Source organism: Glycine soja, chromosome 19, assembly GCF_004193775.1.
Source record: "Glycine soja cultivar W05 chromosome 19, ASM419377v2, whole genome shotgun sequence".
Taxonomy (NCBI): Eukaryota; Viridiplantae; Streptophyta; class Magnoliopsida; order Fabales; family Fabaceae; genus Glycine; species Glycine soja.
The window spans coordinates 50,560,710-50,577,622 of record NC_041020.1 but is presented as its reverse complement, the minus strand read 5'-3'; the positions used below and the strand labels follow the sequence as shown (position 1 = coordinate 50,577,622).

Genomic DNA, 16,913 nt, shown 5'->3' with positions numbered 1-16,913 from the left:
CATATCAAGTTGCACAAATAATATAAAACGGTAAGATTGAATATCAAATTTCAAAGGGATTATCCTTGTACTCAAAGTTATATATATAATGATTAAGCAATTAATGAATGAAAAAGAGTTTTGCGTATAAGAATCAGTGTTAACAGAAATAAATTGAGAATTAACAACAAAAAATTAACATAAAAGGTGAGAAGATAAACACTTGGAATATATGATTGGTGGTGAGTGTGAAGCGTGTTGGGGGCTCTCTTACCTGAACCTTTCTTGATGTAATCTTTTATTGATCTTTCTCTTTTAACATTAATATGATTATTATCTATATCTTCTATTTTATTCTAACCAATATCCATCGAGTAAAAGAACCTAAATCACCTAATATCGGTCCCAATCTCTTGGCGATTCATTATTAAATGATTTACATTAAGAGCAAAAATGCATGAACAGATTAACAAAAGATCACTTCATCCCTAGATATGACTCACTTTAGATGTTCTTCCTAAGTTCTTAGCATACAAATATTTCCTAATATTTACATCTTAAAACAGTATATAAAGATGAATGATCAAACTATAAATATGTGAATAAGTATAGAGATGAACAATAATAACAACATTATATTAAAAGATAGTTCAATATCATTATATCATAGAGTTTTGGATTACAAAACATCCAACATGATGGAATTTTAGTCTTTCGTTGTCAGGAGGAACTTACAGATATGTGGAGTAAATTATAGGGGATTTAATGAAAGAAAAATGAAGTGAAATGGATCGACCGAGGCTTCAGAAAATAGATTTTCATTGCACCGGCTCGGTATATATGATGTTCCTGGGTTGTTTCTCTTCTTTATGCTACCTTGCTTCGTGGTGAAGTCTCTTTAAATATATATATTCAGTTTTTTGCAAATAGAAGAACTTTATCTTCAAAAACTAATTCACAGACAAAATTCGAAATTATTCAAATGTAAACTAATTTTTGAATATAAAACACCTCAAGGATAAAAGTAAATAAATAAAAGTGTTCTTCTCTTTACTTCCCGCGCAAGATAATATTATTGTCACTCCATAGCTTGACAATATTTCATGCGCCTATATGCAAGTGGATATATACAAGTGGAAATGATTTAATAAATGGAACTATAATTATCATAAGTTCACGTTTGGACGATACAAGTGACTACTACGACTTCTTACACCTTTTTTTTTTTCGGTGCCAAGTGCCTACCTTTCCAGAATTAGTAAGTTTGAGGTTACTTACTTTACTAAGTATGATTGCCAAACCCCATGCATCTAGTTGATTCCGTATCCCACATGGCTTGCCTAATAAAAAGTTATATCTCTCAATTGGAAAAATTGATTCTTTAAATTACTCGTCTCTTCCCCTGCATCTCGAGGACTTTTATAGTTTTATATTCTAAACAACTTATTTTTTAAGCCAATGAAAGGCCTGTTAAAAAAAATTAAGCTAATGAAAGACGTGCATAGTTATATGATTTAAATTCTCAATTATATATAACGAAAGTTTTAAGCATTCGTACTAAAACTTGGAGTAGCACTGACTTTTTATATTAATTAGTATTAGGATTATTTTCATAAAATCATATAGATAATTAAAGCATGTTTGAGACAGATAAAATTTGTTGGGAAAAGACGAGTAATTTAAAGAGAAAAAAACATTTTATCTGTTGGGAAAAGACGAGTAATTAAAGCATGTTTAAGCATTCCAAATTTTATCTGATTTGTACGTAGAAAAAAACTGTTTAGGAAATAATCAATGTGTTGGGCAGGTGCTAAAATTTGCTAAAAAAAAACTTTTTTAATAAGTTATTTTTATTTCTCTACAGTTTTTATTCTTCCTTAAAAAGGTTGTCGCTAAATTATCTCCAAATTTCTTAATGACTTTTTTTTCCTTTTATAGCTTCATAATATCCTTTTGATGTGGAGTTAATATTCTCAAACCTCAATATATGTAGTTTTATTATTTTATTTTAGTTTAGTTTTTTTTTATTGGATATTTCTTACTTTAACTATTACAAACTACTGGTGGGTATTATTTAATTTCATTTTTTATAATTACTGCTAATTAATTTTTAAAAAATTATGAGTATTTTATTCTACCCATTAGGAAAACATTGGTACGGGGTAACTGCTTGGTTTGTAATTAGTTGTTGTATTGTAGCTTTGCCTGGAACGTTATGACGTTGACGTGCCTTCCTTAATTTGTTTTTGCGAAAGTGTAGTCGGCTTAGTTGTTTAATGTGACAGAAGAAAATGCCCAGTGCCTCCTAGCTGTGAGCAAATAAATTAGTTGAAAGATTAAGTGGTTGAATCGATCTAGCTAGCTAAAGCCTAAAAGGGAAGGCAAAAAGTCAAATTGGGCGTGAAGCCATCAAGGATATAGATAGAACTAGTTTCACATTTGTGGTTGGTCATATATATGTTTGGAATCCTGAATTTTGTACATTACAGCCAAGCTCTCGCAATTGTGGTTATGGAGTCCATGTACTAAAAAGCACTAGTTTATAATTGGAGCAGGTGAAATCCAGGAATCGGTCCGGTAAGTGAGCGACATTCCCATGCGAGTGTGGGTTTGTTTCAAATGTCGCACATACTCGTACTTATATATGCATGCTAATCACCATTGACCCTCACTTTTCATCCTTATTTTCTGACTTGTTTTTTCTTGCCTCTGCCCATACCTCTTTTTACATCTATTAGATAAGATAATTTGTCTGCCATAAATTATTTAATTCATCAATACACTAGTTAGTAGTCTTTCCATTTTTCTAATTATTACAAATCACAATACTAAATAAATTATCTGACATCCCTCTTCAAAGTATACTCTACTCAGTACTCACCATCCAAGTTCCAAGACCACATGCCTTTTGCATATCCACGTTAGCAAATTAATACTATCATACTATTAGGATTACCCGGCGGCTTCTCCACAAATCTAACCATATTAATGCCATGGGTGCGCGCTAGACTGCCAGTAGTACATTTCTGATATGCAACCAAACCGACAAAAACTAGACTACGCGCGCAACTGCTTCGTTGTACGAATTTGAGTAAAGTTCTAGTCGTGTGGGACTTAAGTTTATATATAATAGAAAAACCATGCATATTTATAGCTTTAAGTTTTTGTGTGTTCGATCGTTTTGCAATTTGACATGGTTCCGTAGCCATTCCTTTTCAATTGACATCCTAATCTGCTTGTTTAATTTTCATTTAAAATTGAATATAAACCTTCAAGTTAGAAAAAAAAAAAAGCTTGCTAAAACATTTATATACTCTCTTTAATGAATTTCCCGCCAAGACTCTCTGATATATAGTATTACGATTGTATAGAGATTAGTTCCCCATTTAGCACTCCAATCTTATCAAGATCGAACTTTTTGTGATCTAATGGTCAAATAGATGACACAATACTCCTGCTTAGAATCATACCCCGTAACAATATTCTCACCCACGTGTTATTGATAAAGGATGAAAGGTCGAATGAATTACGAAGTAACAAGAATGTAGGAGGAGAATGTCTTTTATGTTATACTATAATCAATCTATATACAAGTAGATATGTGTGGGGGCAAGGGTATAAATTATTGTTTAAAATTATAAAAGTATGTGAGTTTATTTGTCCATAAATTTCAACTAACAAAAAAAATTATTAGAAAAGTATATTAGATGATGGATAGCTATATATATATATATATATATCTAAAGAAATACTACTCTACTCTAAAAGGGGAAAGAGTGGTGAGATACAGAGACAGAGATTGGAAAGGGAGAGAGAGCCGGTAAATTAGTCCGTGATCCAAAAGCGATATCATAGATCATATCAGGCTACGGTCAATTTGGCCATGAAATTCATCAAATTCCCATCTCAGTTTTCTAGTCTCAAAGCTCAGTCCTCATAGTCATTGGTTTCCAAGATCTGACCACAGAGAATTTCACTTCGTTAAAAAGTACCTCCTTTTTTTACACTTCCCTCATCTGGCTCTTCCAACCACCTTTTCTCCTCACGCCTTATATATATTTTTTCCCCTAACTTGCTGATAGTTCCACACTAGGCGTCTCTAAGCCCATTTATTCATTCATTCTTCCCTGCTCTCATAATGAAGGCAAGTCTCCTCTCTCCCAAAGAGAGATCGAAGAAACACACTGTTATCTTACATTAGTTCACGTTATTCACACCACCATAATTTTTTATGCTCTTGTCATTTACAGTTCCTCAGCTGGATGCAAAACAAAATTGGTGGAAAACAAGATAACAGAAAACCAAACACATATACAACTACTCGTAAGTTTTCCACTTCATTTATTTTTCTTTTGTTTCTCCCTGAGTTAATGCATGATTTTTCTAGTAATACGGATGTAAGAATATTCGTTGCCTGAAACACACACGAGCTTCTGTCTTTAATTTGAAGGAAACGATGAAAGAAATATATAGAAACATAGAGAGACTAACATATATATGTTTTCTTGTGTTGCTTATTTTACTTACGTCATAAGTAGATTCTTATGTTATAAAAAGGGGAGTGGGGTGGATTCTTTTACATGTCAATTGCCAGAGAATAAAGTCATATCGTTGTAAAAGTTTAGACTTTTAGATGCATACTTGGGAATGATTTGTGTATTAATTAATTTTCAAAGTACCTCAAGAAGAAAGGTTAATTATATATTTCAGAATTTTAGTTCACACATGTTTTGGCTTGTTTTTGTAAGATGTTAGCTTTTGACCTTTTTTGTGCTTCGGTGTTGGATATGACGAAACTAAATCATCTTTGCTTGCATGAACGTGCGATCAGATCTATTAAGAAAGGCACGAATCCAGCAAGGAGATCTTAATTATTTGTAAATGCACTCTATATGTGTATATCTTTTTCCTCCTAACAATTTTTATCTTTTCATCGCACATCCTAAATCATAACGATCCATAGCTAGATTACATATAACTCCAATACTATAATTTTGAACATAAAATAATTAACATCATATATAATGTAACATATAATTAGTTTGATTTTTTTTATTTTGTTTATAAACATATCTTTAGAAGAATTTTTCAAATTAAAGAGTACAATAAAAATTATCCTATTCTAATTATAAAAAAAGGTGTTATATTTCAGTGGAATGTTTAGGATCTAAGTTGCCACATATATGATATTTTTCCTTATCATTTGACTTTTTCTTCTTAGATTAATGTACTAATTAACTTTCCTATAGTGTAGGAGTTTATCATAACCTCTTCAAAAAAAAAAATACTATAATCATAATTAAGTTATATAATATAATCAGTTATTATTTTCATTTAATAATTTTTATATAATATTTTTATAATTTCATTTCTTTATACAATCAAGTATCTTATCTCACATTTTTTTTTTCTATTTTTCTTATACCCTCCTACACATACAAAGATGATTTATTAACGTACTCTAACTAAATAATAAGTAGGAATATGCCAACAAAAACCTACAAGCATTTGTTAAAATTAAAATAAGTTATAACTAAAGATTGATTATCTTAAAATATATTAGCTAACTTATTTTAACTAAAAAATAAGTGAAAGTACGTTAACAAATATCTATATATATATTTCTCTCAAAAAAAATCTATGTATATATAATCTTTGTAGAAGGACAAATGAAGAAGAAGAAAGAGTAAAAAAGAAGAATTATCATCCATATAATCTTACATAAACTCAAATCGAGTAAATACAAATCAAATATTATATTAGGAAAAAAATCCATAAAGATAAAAAAAAAACAAGTATAAAAAATTTATAATTATTCACATTTAACTCATTAATCTAGATCCACTCAATATTATATTAGTATTAAATATTCAAAGTATAGAACAAGATTGGATTTTGAGAACTAATAGAGACTATATCTAATAGAAAGAGTTGATCTCTTCCAATGTTAAGAAGAAGTATTTAGTTTAGGGTCCGAACATTGTCTCACTAAACTTTAATCCTTAAAAAAACTTTTAGGAATAACATTGAATTTATCCCATGGATTCTGTTAATTCATGCTTTTAGGTTTAAATATCTTTTAATTCAAAATAATTTATTATTTTTAACTATCTGAGGAAGATTTTTTTTAACTCAGGATATCACTTGACCTAGAGGAGGATTAATCTACCAAAATATTAAAATTAATTTAAGAGATTGATGTTTCCTAACTAAAGAAAATATCTAGAACCTTATAATTCTTAAAATATGAAAATACTCTTACTTTTGCATTTAATATTTTCTATTTCAATCAAGAATTTTTAATAGTTTTTAACTATTTAAAATACTATCTATTTTCTTTATAATTAATATTTTTAATTTTATTTTTTACTATGGAAACACTGGCTAAATAATGTCTTATCGTATTTAAATGTCTTTATTTTTGTTTTATGTTAATCTTCATGCATTGTATGATCATCCTAATTATTTATATCCCCTAGGAATTAATTTTCATATATATTAAGAAATGCTGATTTGATAAAGCAGCTCCCTTTTTCCAGACAAATTAGCTTGCTGCAAGTTATAATTTATAATTCGGGTGTGCCTCCAAAACATAATGTAGTGATTGATTCGTGATCCCCTGGGCAAAGGGTGTTTTTTTTTCCCCTGAATTTGTTCAACTCTAGGACTAGGATAGCGTCCCTTCTTGTGAGAATTGAAAAATGTTGTCATTTGGAATTGCGCAGATGATGCAAAGCAAGAGCCTCGTGAAGAATTCAGCGATTGGCCTGATGGTTTACTAGCCATTGGTACATTTGGAAATAGCAATGAAGTAAAAGAAAAGACAGAGAAGCACATTCTCAGAGAGGATCCATCCTCGTCAGAGGAAATAGCAGACTTCACTCCTGAAGAAATCGGGAAACTACAAAAAGAGTTAACTAAACTGTTGAGACAAAAACCCAATGTGGAAAAGGAAATTGCTGAGCTTCCTCTGGACAGATTTCTCAATTGTCCATCAAGCTTGGAGGTTGATAGGAGAATCAGTAATGTACTTTGCAGTGATTCAGAAGACAAAGATAAAGATGAAGAAGAAAGAGAAAAAGAAGAAGAAGAAGATATTGAAAAGACACTTAGTGTCATACTTGGTAAATTCAAAGAGATTTGTGCAAATAACAGCAAGAAAGCAATTGGGAAGAAATCAATTTCATTTTTGCTGAAGAAGATGTTTGTTTGTAGAAGTGGATTTGCTCCAGCACCGAGCCTTAAAGACACCCTTCAGCTCCAAGAATCAAGAATGGAGAAGGTACGCGGTCCATTTGATGTGTATATGTGCGTCTGCCTAACTAATTGAGACATTAATGTAATGTAATGTAATATTGTATACAGCTTTTAAGGATAATTCTTCACAAGAAAATAAACTCCCAACATTCTTCTCGGGCATTGTCCCTCAAGAAGCGCCTCGAGGACAGGAAGATGCCAAAGGAGGATGAAGCTGAAAATGATGATGGCTGTAAATGGGTCAAGACTGATTCTGAATGTATGTAACTTCATATCATACTGACCCTTCTTAACTTGCCACACATTAACCAAATCTTTTTTCTTGTTGCAGATATTGTTTTAGAGATTTAAATCCACCTCAATTTTCAACTGCTCTTTCTTTGCCTGTCAGGTAACCTTCAGAAAACACTCCTTGACTTGTGTTGTGTCTTTGGTACATGTTATTGTAAGTCTTGCAAAGATAATAAATTTGCAAACTAACCATTTATTTTGCCCCAGATCCAATCAAGAAGCCAAGGATATACAAACGATTAAGAGGAAGCGTGAAATGGAGCTAATTTTTTTTTAATAGAGTTTATCTGTGATCTTGCACCGAGAAATGAGTGGCTCAGATCAGCAGTATCTCTCTGTTTTGTTACCGGCGCTTCTCTTGTTTTTTTTTTCATGGTTGTTTCTGCGGATGCAGAGCAACTCATGTTATACTTAATGTCTTAATCATAAAAAACATAACTGATATGCACGGCAAAGTTTGACATTGTGAACACTTCTCATCCTACTTTTGAAATCCACTCTTTTATCTGCTAATTTGTTATCTACTCTCCTTGTAATATGGATGTGAATGAATAATATTCGGAAGATTAGTTCGTAAAATACAATTTCTATTTTATTTGTACATTTTAGTTAAAGATGTTACATTATTTTCATTTTTTAAAAATTATATAAGAATTAGTAAAAATAAATTTATATAAACTTTAAAAAAATTTAGTTAGAATCCATGGTGTAATTTATATTATTATTTAATCACAAATTAGTATGTACCACGAATATATGAATTATTTGATATTAAATTATTCTAATTTAACTAATGGTATTAATTTCGAATTTTAAATATGCATTTGTCTATGTGCCATAAACATATGAACTTTTTGAATTTAGATTGTTCTAATTTAACTTCTGGTGTCAAGTTCAAATTTTAAATATGCATTTGCTTTAACATTAGCAACTAACATTTAATCTCAAGTTGGAGTCAAAGTATGCAAATGTCTTTGGTCCCACTTGACTCAAGCAAAATAATCACTAGTGGATGATGTTGTTCTAGGTAAGGTCAAATTATGAACTTTGACTTGTTCTCCAACTTGTAGAGCTTAGTTACACAAATAAAAAATAGTGATGAGCTAATTCATGTGATGAGCAAGTCTCGAGTTGAGTCTCTTGTGATTCAACCGGGATATTCTGAATTCATCTCCAATTAAAAATATGTTTGACCCAGATTTTTTTCCACTGAGATAAAGTTAAAAAATAAAAGCTTATAAAATCAAGTAAAAGTTTGTTAATTTTATTTTTTAAAATTAAAAACTTCTTTTGAATCAGAAGTTTTTTTAGGTAATTGAACCAGAAGTTATCTAGTGAAAAAAAAAATTCAAAAAAATAATCATCTCATCTAATAAAAGAGTATATTTATAGAAAAAATGTTATATAAACTTAATTTAATTAACATAAAAGTATTTTAAAAATTAAATAAAATAGGAAAACTAGATATATTTAAAAATAGCTTAAATATCAATTTAGTCCTGTAAAATAGAAAATTTTTAGTTATAGTCCTTTAAAGTTTTTTTTTAGTTTTAGTCCATATTATTGCAAGATTTCATTTTGTAAAATTTGTTTTTTTTAGTCTTAGTCAATATCATTGCTAGATTTCATTGAGTGTTGGTGTGACCAATGTTTTTAAAATCAGTTTGATGATTGGTGTAAAAACTCCAAAAAATTGGGCATTTCAAGACTGATGAAAACTGGTCTTAAATTGGTGTTGAACCAGTATAAATAACCGGTGTTGAACCGATTCGTTTCAATTTTTTTTGTTTTTTTAGTTTAAAATATTTTTAAAATAAATAAAAATAAATACTAAAAATATTCCACATAAATATCAATTATTTTTTTAAATATTATTAATTTTTCTTATGATCAAAACATATTATTTAGTTATTTATATTAATTTATAATTTTTTGGATTCTAATTTTTTACAACTCTGTATTAGTTTATTACTTAAAATATTATATAATATTAAAAAATAAAATTGATTCAACCACATTTCAATTACAATTAAATCATTAAATCTTAATCAGTATCTTTTCCAATTCAATCATCAATTCAATTTTAAAAATATTAAGCGTGATTAATAGTGATATCATTATGATCATGCTACATTATAAAATGATGATATCATTAATTGTTACATCAATAAAAGATAACATCATCAAAAATGTCACGTCATCATAATAATATTATTGATGACTATAATAAAAAGTGACATAATTTAAAGAACTAAAAATAAAAAGTTTTATGCAAGGAATATCATATTTGTAATGAATAAAAAAGAAAAAAAGTATCCTTAAAAAAGTACAATAAGCTTTTTTTTTTTTTTTTAAATGTGGTTAATTAAATAAAATAACTAGTTTTAAAAGTAAGTAGTTTAAATCAAAAGTAGTTTATTTAATAAAATAAATATTTTTTAAGAAAAATAGTTTCCTAGTTTTTTTTTAAAAAAAACTCTTATGTGCTTTTAAAAAAACACTTTTAAAAAATGATTTTTATAATTAATTTTTTTAGTTTAAACAAGTTGGCCTGAAATCTAGATCACTTATCATAATCTTTCTCTTATTTAATTACTATTCAATAAATCAATTAATAGTTTTTTAAAGATAAATTAATATTTGAGATCATGAGATTTGACTGAATTTTGGGTACACACAAAATTACCCAAGATGTTGTGATTCATTGATTAGTTTAGGCAAATATTTTTTGGACACCTCATGTGCTAATCTATACCTACGACAAAAAAGAAAAAAAAATCATATTTGATGTGATAAAAAAAAAAGATAAAAATAAAAGAAAAGTATCAATACGTATTTCAAGTGCAATATAGATGTTGCTGCTGTTTTTGGAGTATGGAGTGGGAATTTGTATTCGAGATGACGGGATTTTTTTTTCTTTGCTAAGGCGCCCTGTTTCGAAGATATAATATTCTACCTTTTCATTCAATTGCTTGGACTTCGAAAGGTTATTATTGAGATGGAAAGCAAAACAATGGTTGATGCCATTCTTAGAACATGCAAATACAGGCTAGCTAATTTTGTAACTCATTTAGCTAAGACGTCAAAATTATATGCTAGCTAGCACCCAAGTTTTTTATTATTTTGCCAACTTGTATCCATGATACCATATTTAATGCAATGAAATGAGCTTTGTTTAGTTTAAAAAATAAAAAAAGTATCAATACACATAAATGATTCAAAGTTGGCACTTTCTGTGAAAGTGTCTAGCTCCGACTCCGATGATGTTGGGCATTGGGATTGCTTATATTTTGGAAAGTTTTGAAGGCTTATTGGAGCGAAGGCTTTTTCTTGAACATAACTTATAACTTGCATGATTTGGTGGAAAAGATACAAAATTCAAGCAAAGTACATATTTCTTTATTTTTATGTATGGACAGTGAAACTACTGGAAATCGAGGTCATATTTCATAAGTCATTCCAACCTTGAGAAGTCTGTTGCGTTGGATTGCCATGGAATTCTGGCCTTGTCTAAAGTTCTTTCTGAAGAAGCTATAAACATAGTTGACAACAATCTTATTCAAGATGGAGGAAGATGGGTGAGCAACTACCTCTGCTTCTGCTAGCATATAGACGACGCCCTTCTCCAATGCTTTGTCTATGAATTTGATTTCGTCTTCAGCTCCCTGGATGGGTGGGGAAATGAAAGAGGATGACTTGGTCGCACTGGCCCCCAATGATCGAATGGAGTCGGATGAGGCTGCAGCTTGATCTGGGATTATTCTGTTGGAAGAACCCTTACCTACTGCTGCTATCATCTCAGTCTCAGCTGATGCGTGTTCAGTTCCATCAACCTCGAGCATATAGTTCTCATGTTGAACGAATGCCTTGAGATTTTGTATCAAGTGTGACTCAAACTCTGCAGGATCCTCAAGCACGTCATTGTAACCATGCCTCACAACACAACGAAAAACTCTGTAATCTCTCGGCTCCACCTGCCGAAACAAAAAGCGCTCCTCTGATGCAACTCTACTAACAGGAATTGCCTTGATGGAGACAAACACAATAATTGAATGGATAGATGGTATGTTGTCTATTAAGTGTTGGAATATGGGAGGAATGCCTTGTACTAGCTCTGAGTACAGAAGTCCTATTCCGGGCACTCTCCTTACGTCTGGGTTGTTGGCCAGTTCATTCAAATACGCACTCGAAACCTTGTTTTTCAATTCAAACATGTATCTTTCTTTGTGCACATAATGCCAGATTCCCATCACTGCCGTCAAGAACATAGCTGATACTATTGGAAGATACCCTCCTCCTGTAAACTTGGTTAGTTGAGAAGAGAAATAAACAATCTCAACGAAACCGAATCCCAAAAAGAACAGACCCACTCGCCACAGACTCTTTTTCCACAAAACAAGCATTATTAGCGAAACTAGTGTTGTTGTGATCATCATATCACCAATAACTGCAATCCCTGCACACATCCAATCAAACATACACCACTTGTCATGCTTTGTTAGTTTGAGTTAATTAGCACTAGTACTCCTACTACTAATTTTTTAGCCTCTCATGTAGTACTGTAGTAGATTCTTTAAATTCCTCAAACTGGTAATAAATATATAGAAAGATAGACATTAAGGATTTATTACCATATGCATGGCTAATCTTTTCTGTGGTCTTGAAGGCAGCACAGACCACAATACATGCAATCATGAACATGTAGTTGACCTCAGGAATATACACCTGACCCTGATGTTTAATGGAAGTGTGCACTACCCTAACTCTTGGGAAACAACCTAGACTTAGGGCCTGAGATATAATAGAGAATGCTCCCGAAATCATTGCCTGGCTAGCTATAATGGCAGCAGCAACAGCAACAACAAATGTTGGCCAATATAAGGGATCTGCATTATTCACAATTAATATAGGGGGAAAAATCAATTGATTAATTGAGCTTTACTAATCAAACGAACTTCCACTCGTTAATGATCATCTTGCTCTTTAAAATTAAACAACTTACCCGGTATACTATCATAGAAAGTATTGGCCACTTTCTCAGGGAACTTCCGTAGAAATGCTGCTTGCCCAATATATGCAGCCACTATTGCAGGAAATGTGATGCAAGAAAAGCTAATCTGCAACACATTATAATGTATGATCAATTTAAGAGCAACTAAACAATGCAGGAATTGACCACAATGTCTACAGGGAACGAAATGATGAGGTCGCAGAAGAACCAATTGTGTGCAGCAAATATAAATATATAATGAATGTATAACAATAATGTAAATAAAATTAATTATGTGTACAATGTAACATTAAATTTTTTTCAGCATATATATTCCCAAAACTGAAAGTATATGTTTGCGTTTTACAAGGATATATTTATTACTTACTTGAATGGATCGTACATTAAAGTGACCCAAGTCAGCAAACATGGCCTCGGATCCTAAGATTATATGTATCTTAGTTAGAATTAAAGGTTGATACAATTTAATTAAGAAAATTTAGAATAGATGCTAGTCACCTGTTATGCACAAAAAGACTCCACCAAGTGATATCCATCCTTCCTTGCCGTTCCGTTTGAAGTAATCATATATATATTTTGGATTAAAAGCACGTAATACGCCAATGTCATATTTAAATAAATTGTAAAGGCCAATTCCACCAATGAATAAAAACCACACCAAAATTATTGGAGCGAATGCGAACCCCACTTTATCTGTACCAAATCGTTGCACATAAAATAGGACTGCCAAGATTGCTATAGTGATCCCCACAACAGCATCTGGAGAAAAGAAAAAGAAAAAGAAAGAAGCGCGCACACATTAAAAATGACATATGTCAACTTATAACAAATTTTATTGCTCTTACTATTAAAAGGGAAAGAAATAAAGACATTTTATTTACGTACCTTGACCTAAAGATGTACTGATCCCACTTACCGCAGAAAGGACTGCACACACATTAAACAATATAATAGTGTGAAGCCAATGGAGAATATTTAATTTTACAAATAATTTTTGTTTTACGTCATTCCTTTAATCGTTTATTTTTTCACACGCGCAGATTAAATTTGTTCTAGTGTGAAATCGTTACCAATGTTTCTTTAGCTGGTGAAAGAAATTATTTAAATTGATGTGAAATTTATGAAGCGAATATAAATAGAAAATGGGACAAATACACATAATTAATTTTGAAACCTGAGATTGACGGTGTAAGAATCCCGTCTCCTATGACCATGGAAGTTCCCACTATAGCTAGAAGAATAAGCACAACCCGCGCAACATGACTGCCCTCAAGCTTCTGCTTTAGTTTCTGGGCTCGTTTAAACTCAGTAGACGGTGTTTCAAGTTTGTAGTTAGAAAGCTCCCTGTCCTCTGGTTCTTGATTTGGAATCAAACTCATCTTTATATGCCTACAGATTAGCGAATAGAGTGCAAACGCTCCACCTATATACACAAAAACTTATTAGTGGTGCTATTATTATTATTATTATTTTGTAAATTCTCTTTCACTCCAACCAAATATTTTTACCTTTCACTCTTTTTCATCTCTTTACACTCCTCACATATTCATTCATTTTCACACTTCTCTGTGATACACAGTATTAAAGTTTTCGATCCTTATTATAAGATTTAAGTAAAAAGTGTGACTCTGGATTTTTATAAGGTTTAATTTAAATTATTTTATGCATTAATTATTTTTTTTTAAAATATTGTTAATTAAAGTCAATGAAATCACAATTGAGAAAAACATAATTCATTAAATTCTTAAGAAATATATATGATAAAGAGAATAGCGCGGCATAAAGAGTGTATGTGTTTGTAAATTTTGTTTACAGGAGTAATTTTGAAAAACAAATATTAGTTTATGAAAAATTTAATCATCTCAATTAAATTGACTAATTTTTTTATTTAGGATAATTAGTTAATTAATTCTTGTAATAAAGATCGAAGAGAGTAATATTTTATACTAGTATTTCATAAAAATTATTATACAATTTCCTAACAGTTTGATTTGCCAAAAATTATTATTCTAGACAATTTAAATATGTGTGTTCCACATTTGATTTAAAAAGAAATTGTGAGACAAAACAAATTAAATAGATGAGAATATGACAAAAACTTAATTATTTATTAATCAAAAAAACCTTGTATCAAATTATCATGTCATATTTTGAATTCCCATAATATATAATAATATAAATTATATTAAAATAATTAATATTCAAAAAATGTTTTAATAAATTATATATTATTTTATTTATGCTATTCATTAAACACATAGTGTAGTATGTAGCAAATACACCCTGATATTCTTTATCTTTTACATTAATTAGATTTTTTGTCTATACTTGTTTTTTATTTTATTTTCTCACTACATACAATAAATAATTTATAAGATGGTAATTTTTTTAATATTTTATTAATATTGTATAATGATAATTAAAATGAGATATTTGCAAAACATCAAATAAAAGAAGACAGAAAAACAAATAACAACCTATATAAACGACAATAAGTTAATGCTTTTGATAAAATCAAGAACGGATCCAGGTTTACCAAAAGGACAAATTTGACACCAATTCCAAAGCAAATCAATCTGATTTGTTATATGGCTACAAAGCTTTACTTTCTTTCATTTTTACAAAGCTTTACTTTCTTTCATTTTTACAAAGCTTTACTTTCTTTCATTTTTTATTTATAATTAATAAACGCAGTTAATATTTTTAATTATATTAAAACTAATTTTAATTTTTGGTATCAGAAGAAAATATTTATAATGAAAATCATAAATGAGCGTAAAATAAGTAATTTACAATACAACTTACAATTCCTAATCAAAATCTTCATTTTTTAGTTTTTTAACTAATATTCTAAGCTACGGGTAAGTATTGCATGATTTTTTAAGTATTCATTCTTTCAAGTGTCACTCAAGGTTACTTTACACGTACCAAAAAAACTAATAAATATATGAAACAGAATAACAATTTTATAAAAGTAACTTTAGTATTATTATTATATTCAAAAGCTAAAGTGAAATTTATTAGACCTATTACAGAAAAAAAATAATTCATATTATTTTGAAAATTTATATATGATATTTTATTTTGAAATGATTTTTTTCTCAAATGTGATACATGTTTTGAGACGGCAGAGTAATTATAATTTTTATGATGGGTATTGAAATTTGAAACTTTGAAAGTATTCAAAAATGAGGTAAAGATAATATTTTCATATAAGCGTCAATTATTTAATTAGAATTTTTATTTATTGTTTTAAAATTTTAAAAAAATATTAATTATTATTTTATCAATAATACTCTTAAAATATAAAGAAATAAAAAAAATACATATCAGAAAATTAATCAATAAAATAAACAGAGGATATAATTAATATGAAATAACATAACAATTTTAATGAAAATATTAATCGTATCTTTAATTACTCTACCATAATATGAAATTGGATCAGTATAAAAAAATATGAAATTGGACTTGAATTTCTTAGTAAATTACTAAAGTGGTGTTTGAATTTTGTACATAAAAAATATAATTAAAAAAACACCAAACAAAAAGTAAAAAAAATTATAAACAAAATTAATAAATGGATGGTATCAATGCATAATGACTAAAAAAAATAGCTCAATGTGAAACGGCATTTAAAAGGGAATAAGGTAGTAGTTGAAAAAGGAATAGTTAATAGTATTAATGTATTATTATAAATTTGGAAACATATCTATGAGTAAAAACAAAACTATACTTTAGAAAAGATTAATCGAGAAAATATAAAGGCCGTCTAGCAAACCAAAGGTAGAAGAAGGAAGGTTGGTTAATTTTTAGAACGTACCGTTGCCGTTGTCGTTGGCCCACAATACGATGAAGACATATTTAAGCAAAGGTATGAGCACAATGGTATAGATGATGAGAGACAAGACGCCAAGAATGTCATCATTGTTGTTAATTTTTTTAGTGAAGGTGCTTGCATACACATAAAGTGGTGATGTACCAATATCACCGTATACCACCCCTATGCTTTGAAATGCTAAGATCAGCGTCGTCCTCCAACCCATCTGTCATAGTAATTAAGATGCCAATTATATGGGCATGATCGAATATATACAAGGGTTAGTTAACGTGTATGGAGTACCTGGTAGGGGTTGTGAGCAACCGTAGAAACTCTTCCAGCTTCTAAATTGAGAGAATCTACGCGGCGTAGCTTTGCCCATGATACCTTTCGGTCTTTGAGCTTCAGGTTCTTCTCTGCAGTCTCCTTTCCTGTGTCCATCTCTTCCTCAATGCTCGTTCGATCTGCTTCTCCAGACATCTTCCTTCAGCTAGCACTTTTATATATATATATACTCTCACTTCTCTTCTTTTGGCTGGAGATGTTCAAGTTGTG

The 16,913-nt window shown here is 29.9% G+C and overlaps 2 protein-coding genes across 2 annotated transcripts; one reads left to right on the top strand and one right to left on the bottom strand.

Annotated features, from left to right (window-relative positions):
* Positions 1-4,220: 4,220 nt before the first annotated feature.
* On the top strand, positions 4,221-8,098 carry LOC114398228. Its single transcript, XM_028360404.1, has 5 exons — positions 4,221-4,302; positions 6,705-7,261; positions 7,345-7,495; positions 7,568-7,627; positions 7,735-8,098. Exons 1-4 carry the CDS (start codon positions 4,242-4,244, stop codon positions 7,585-7,587), a joined length of 789 nt encoding a protein of 262 aa, XP_028216205.1. The 5' UTR covers positions 4,221-4,241; the 3' UTR covers positions 7,588-7,627; positions 7,735-8,098.
* A 2,579-nt stretch (positions 8,099-10,677) lies between these two features.
* LOC114400724 (potassium transporter 5) lies at positions 10,678-16,913 on the bottom strand. The gene is made up of 9 exons (XM_028363331.1): positions 16,662-16,913; positions 16,362-16,584; positions 13,713-13,961; positions 13,424-13,465; positions 13,037-13,297; positions 12,906-12,958; positions 12,530-12,644; positions 12,159-12,413; positions 10,678-11,983 (listed from the first exon to the last, which is right to left on the bottom strand). The coding sequence occupies exons 1-9, from the start codon at positions 16,836-16,838 to the stop codon at positions 10,968-10,970; spliced, it is 2,391 nt and encodes a 796-aa protein (XP_028219132.1). The 5' UTR covers positions 16,839-16,913; the 3' UTR covers positions 10,678-10,967.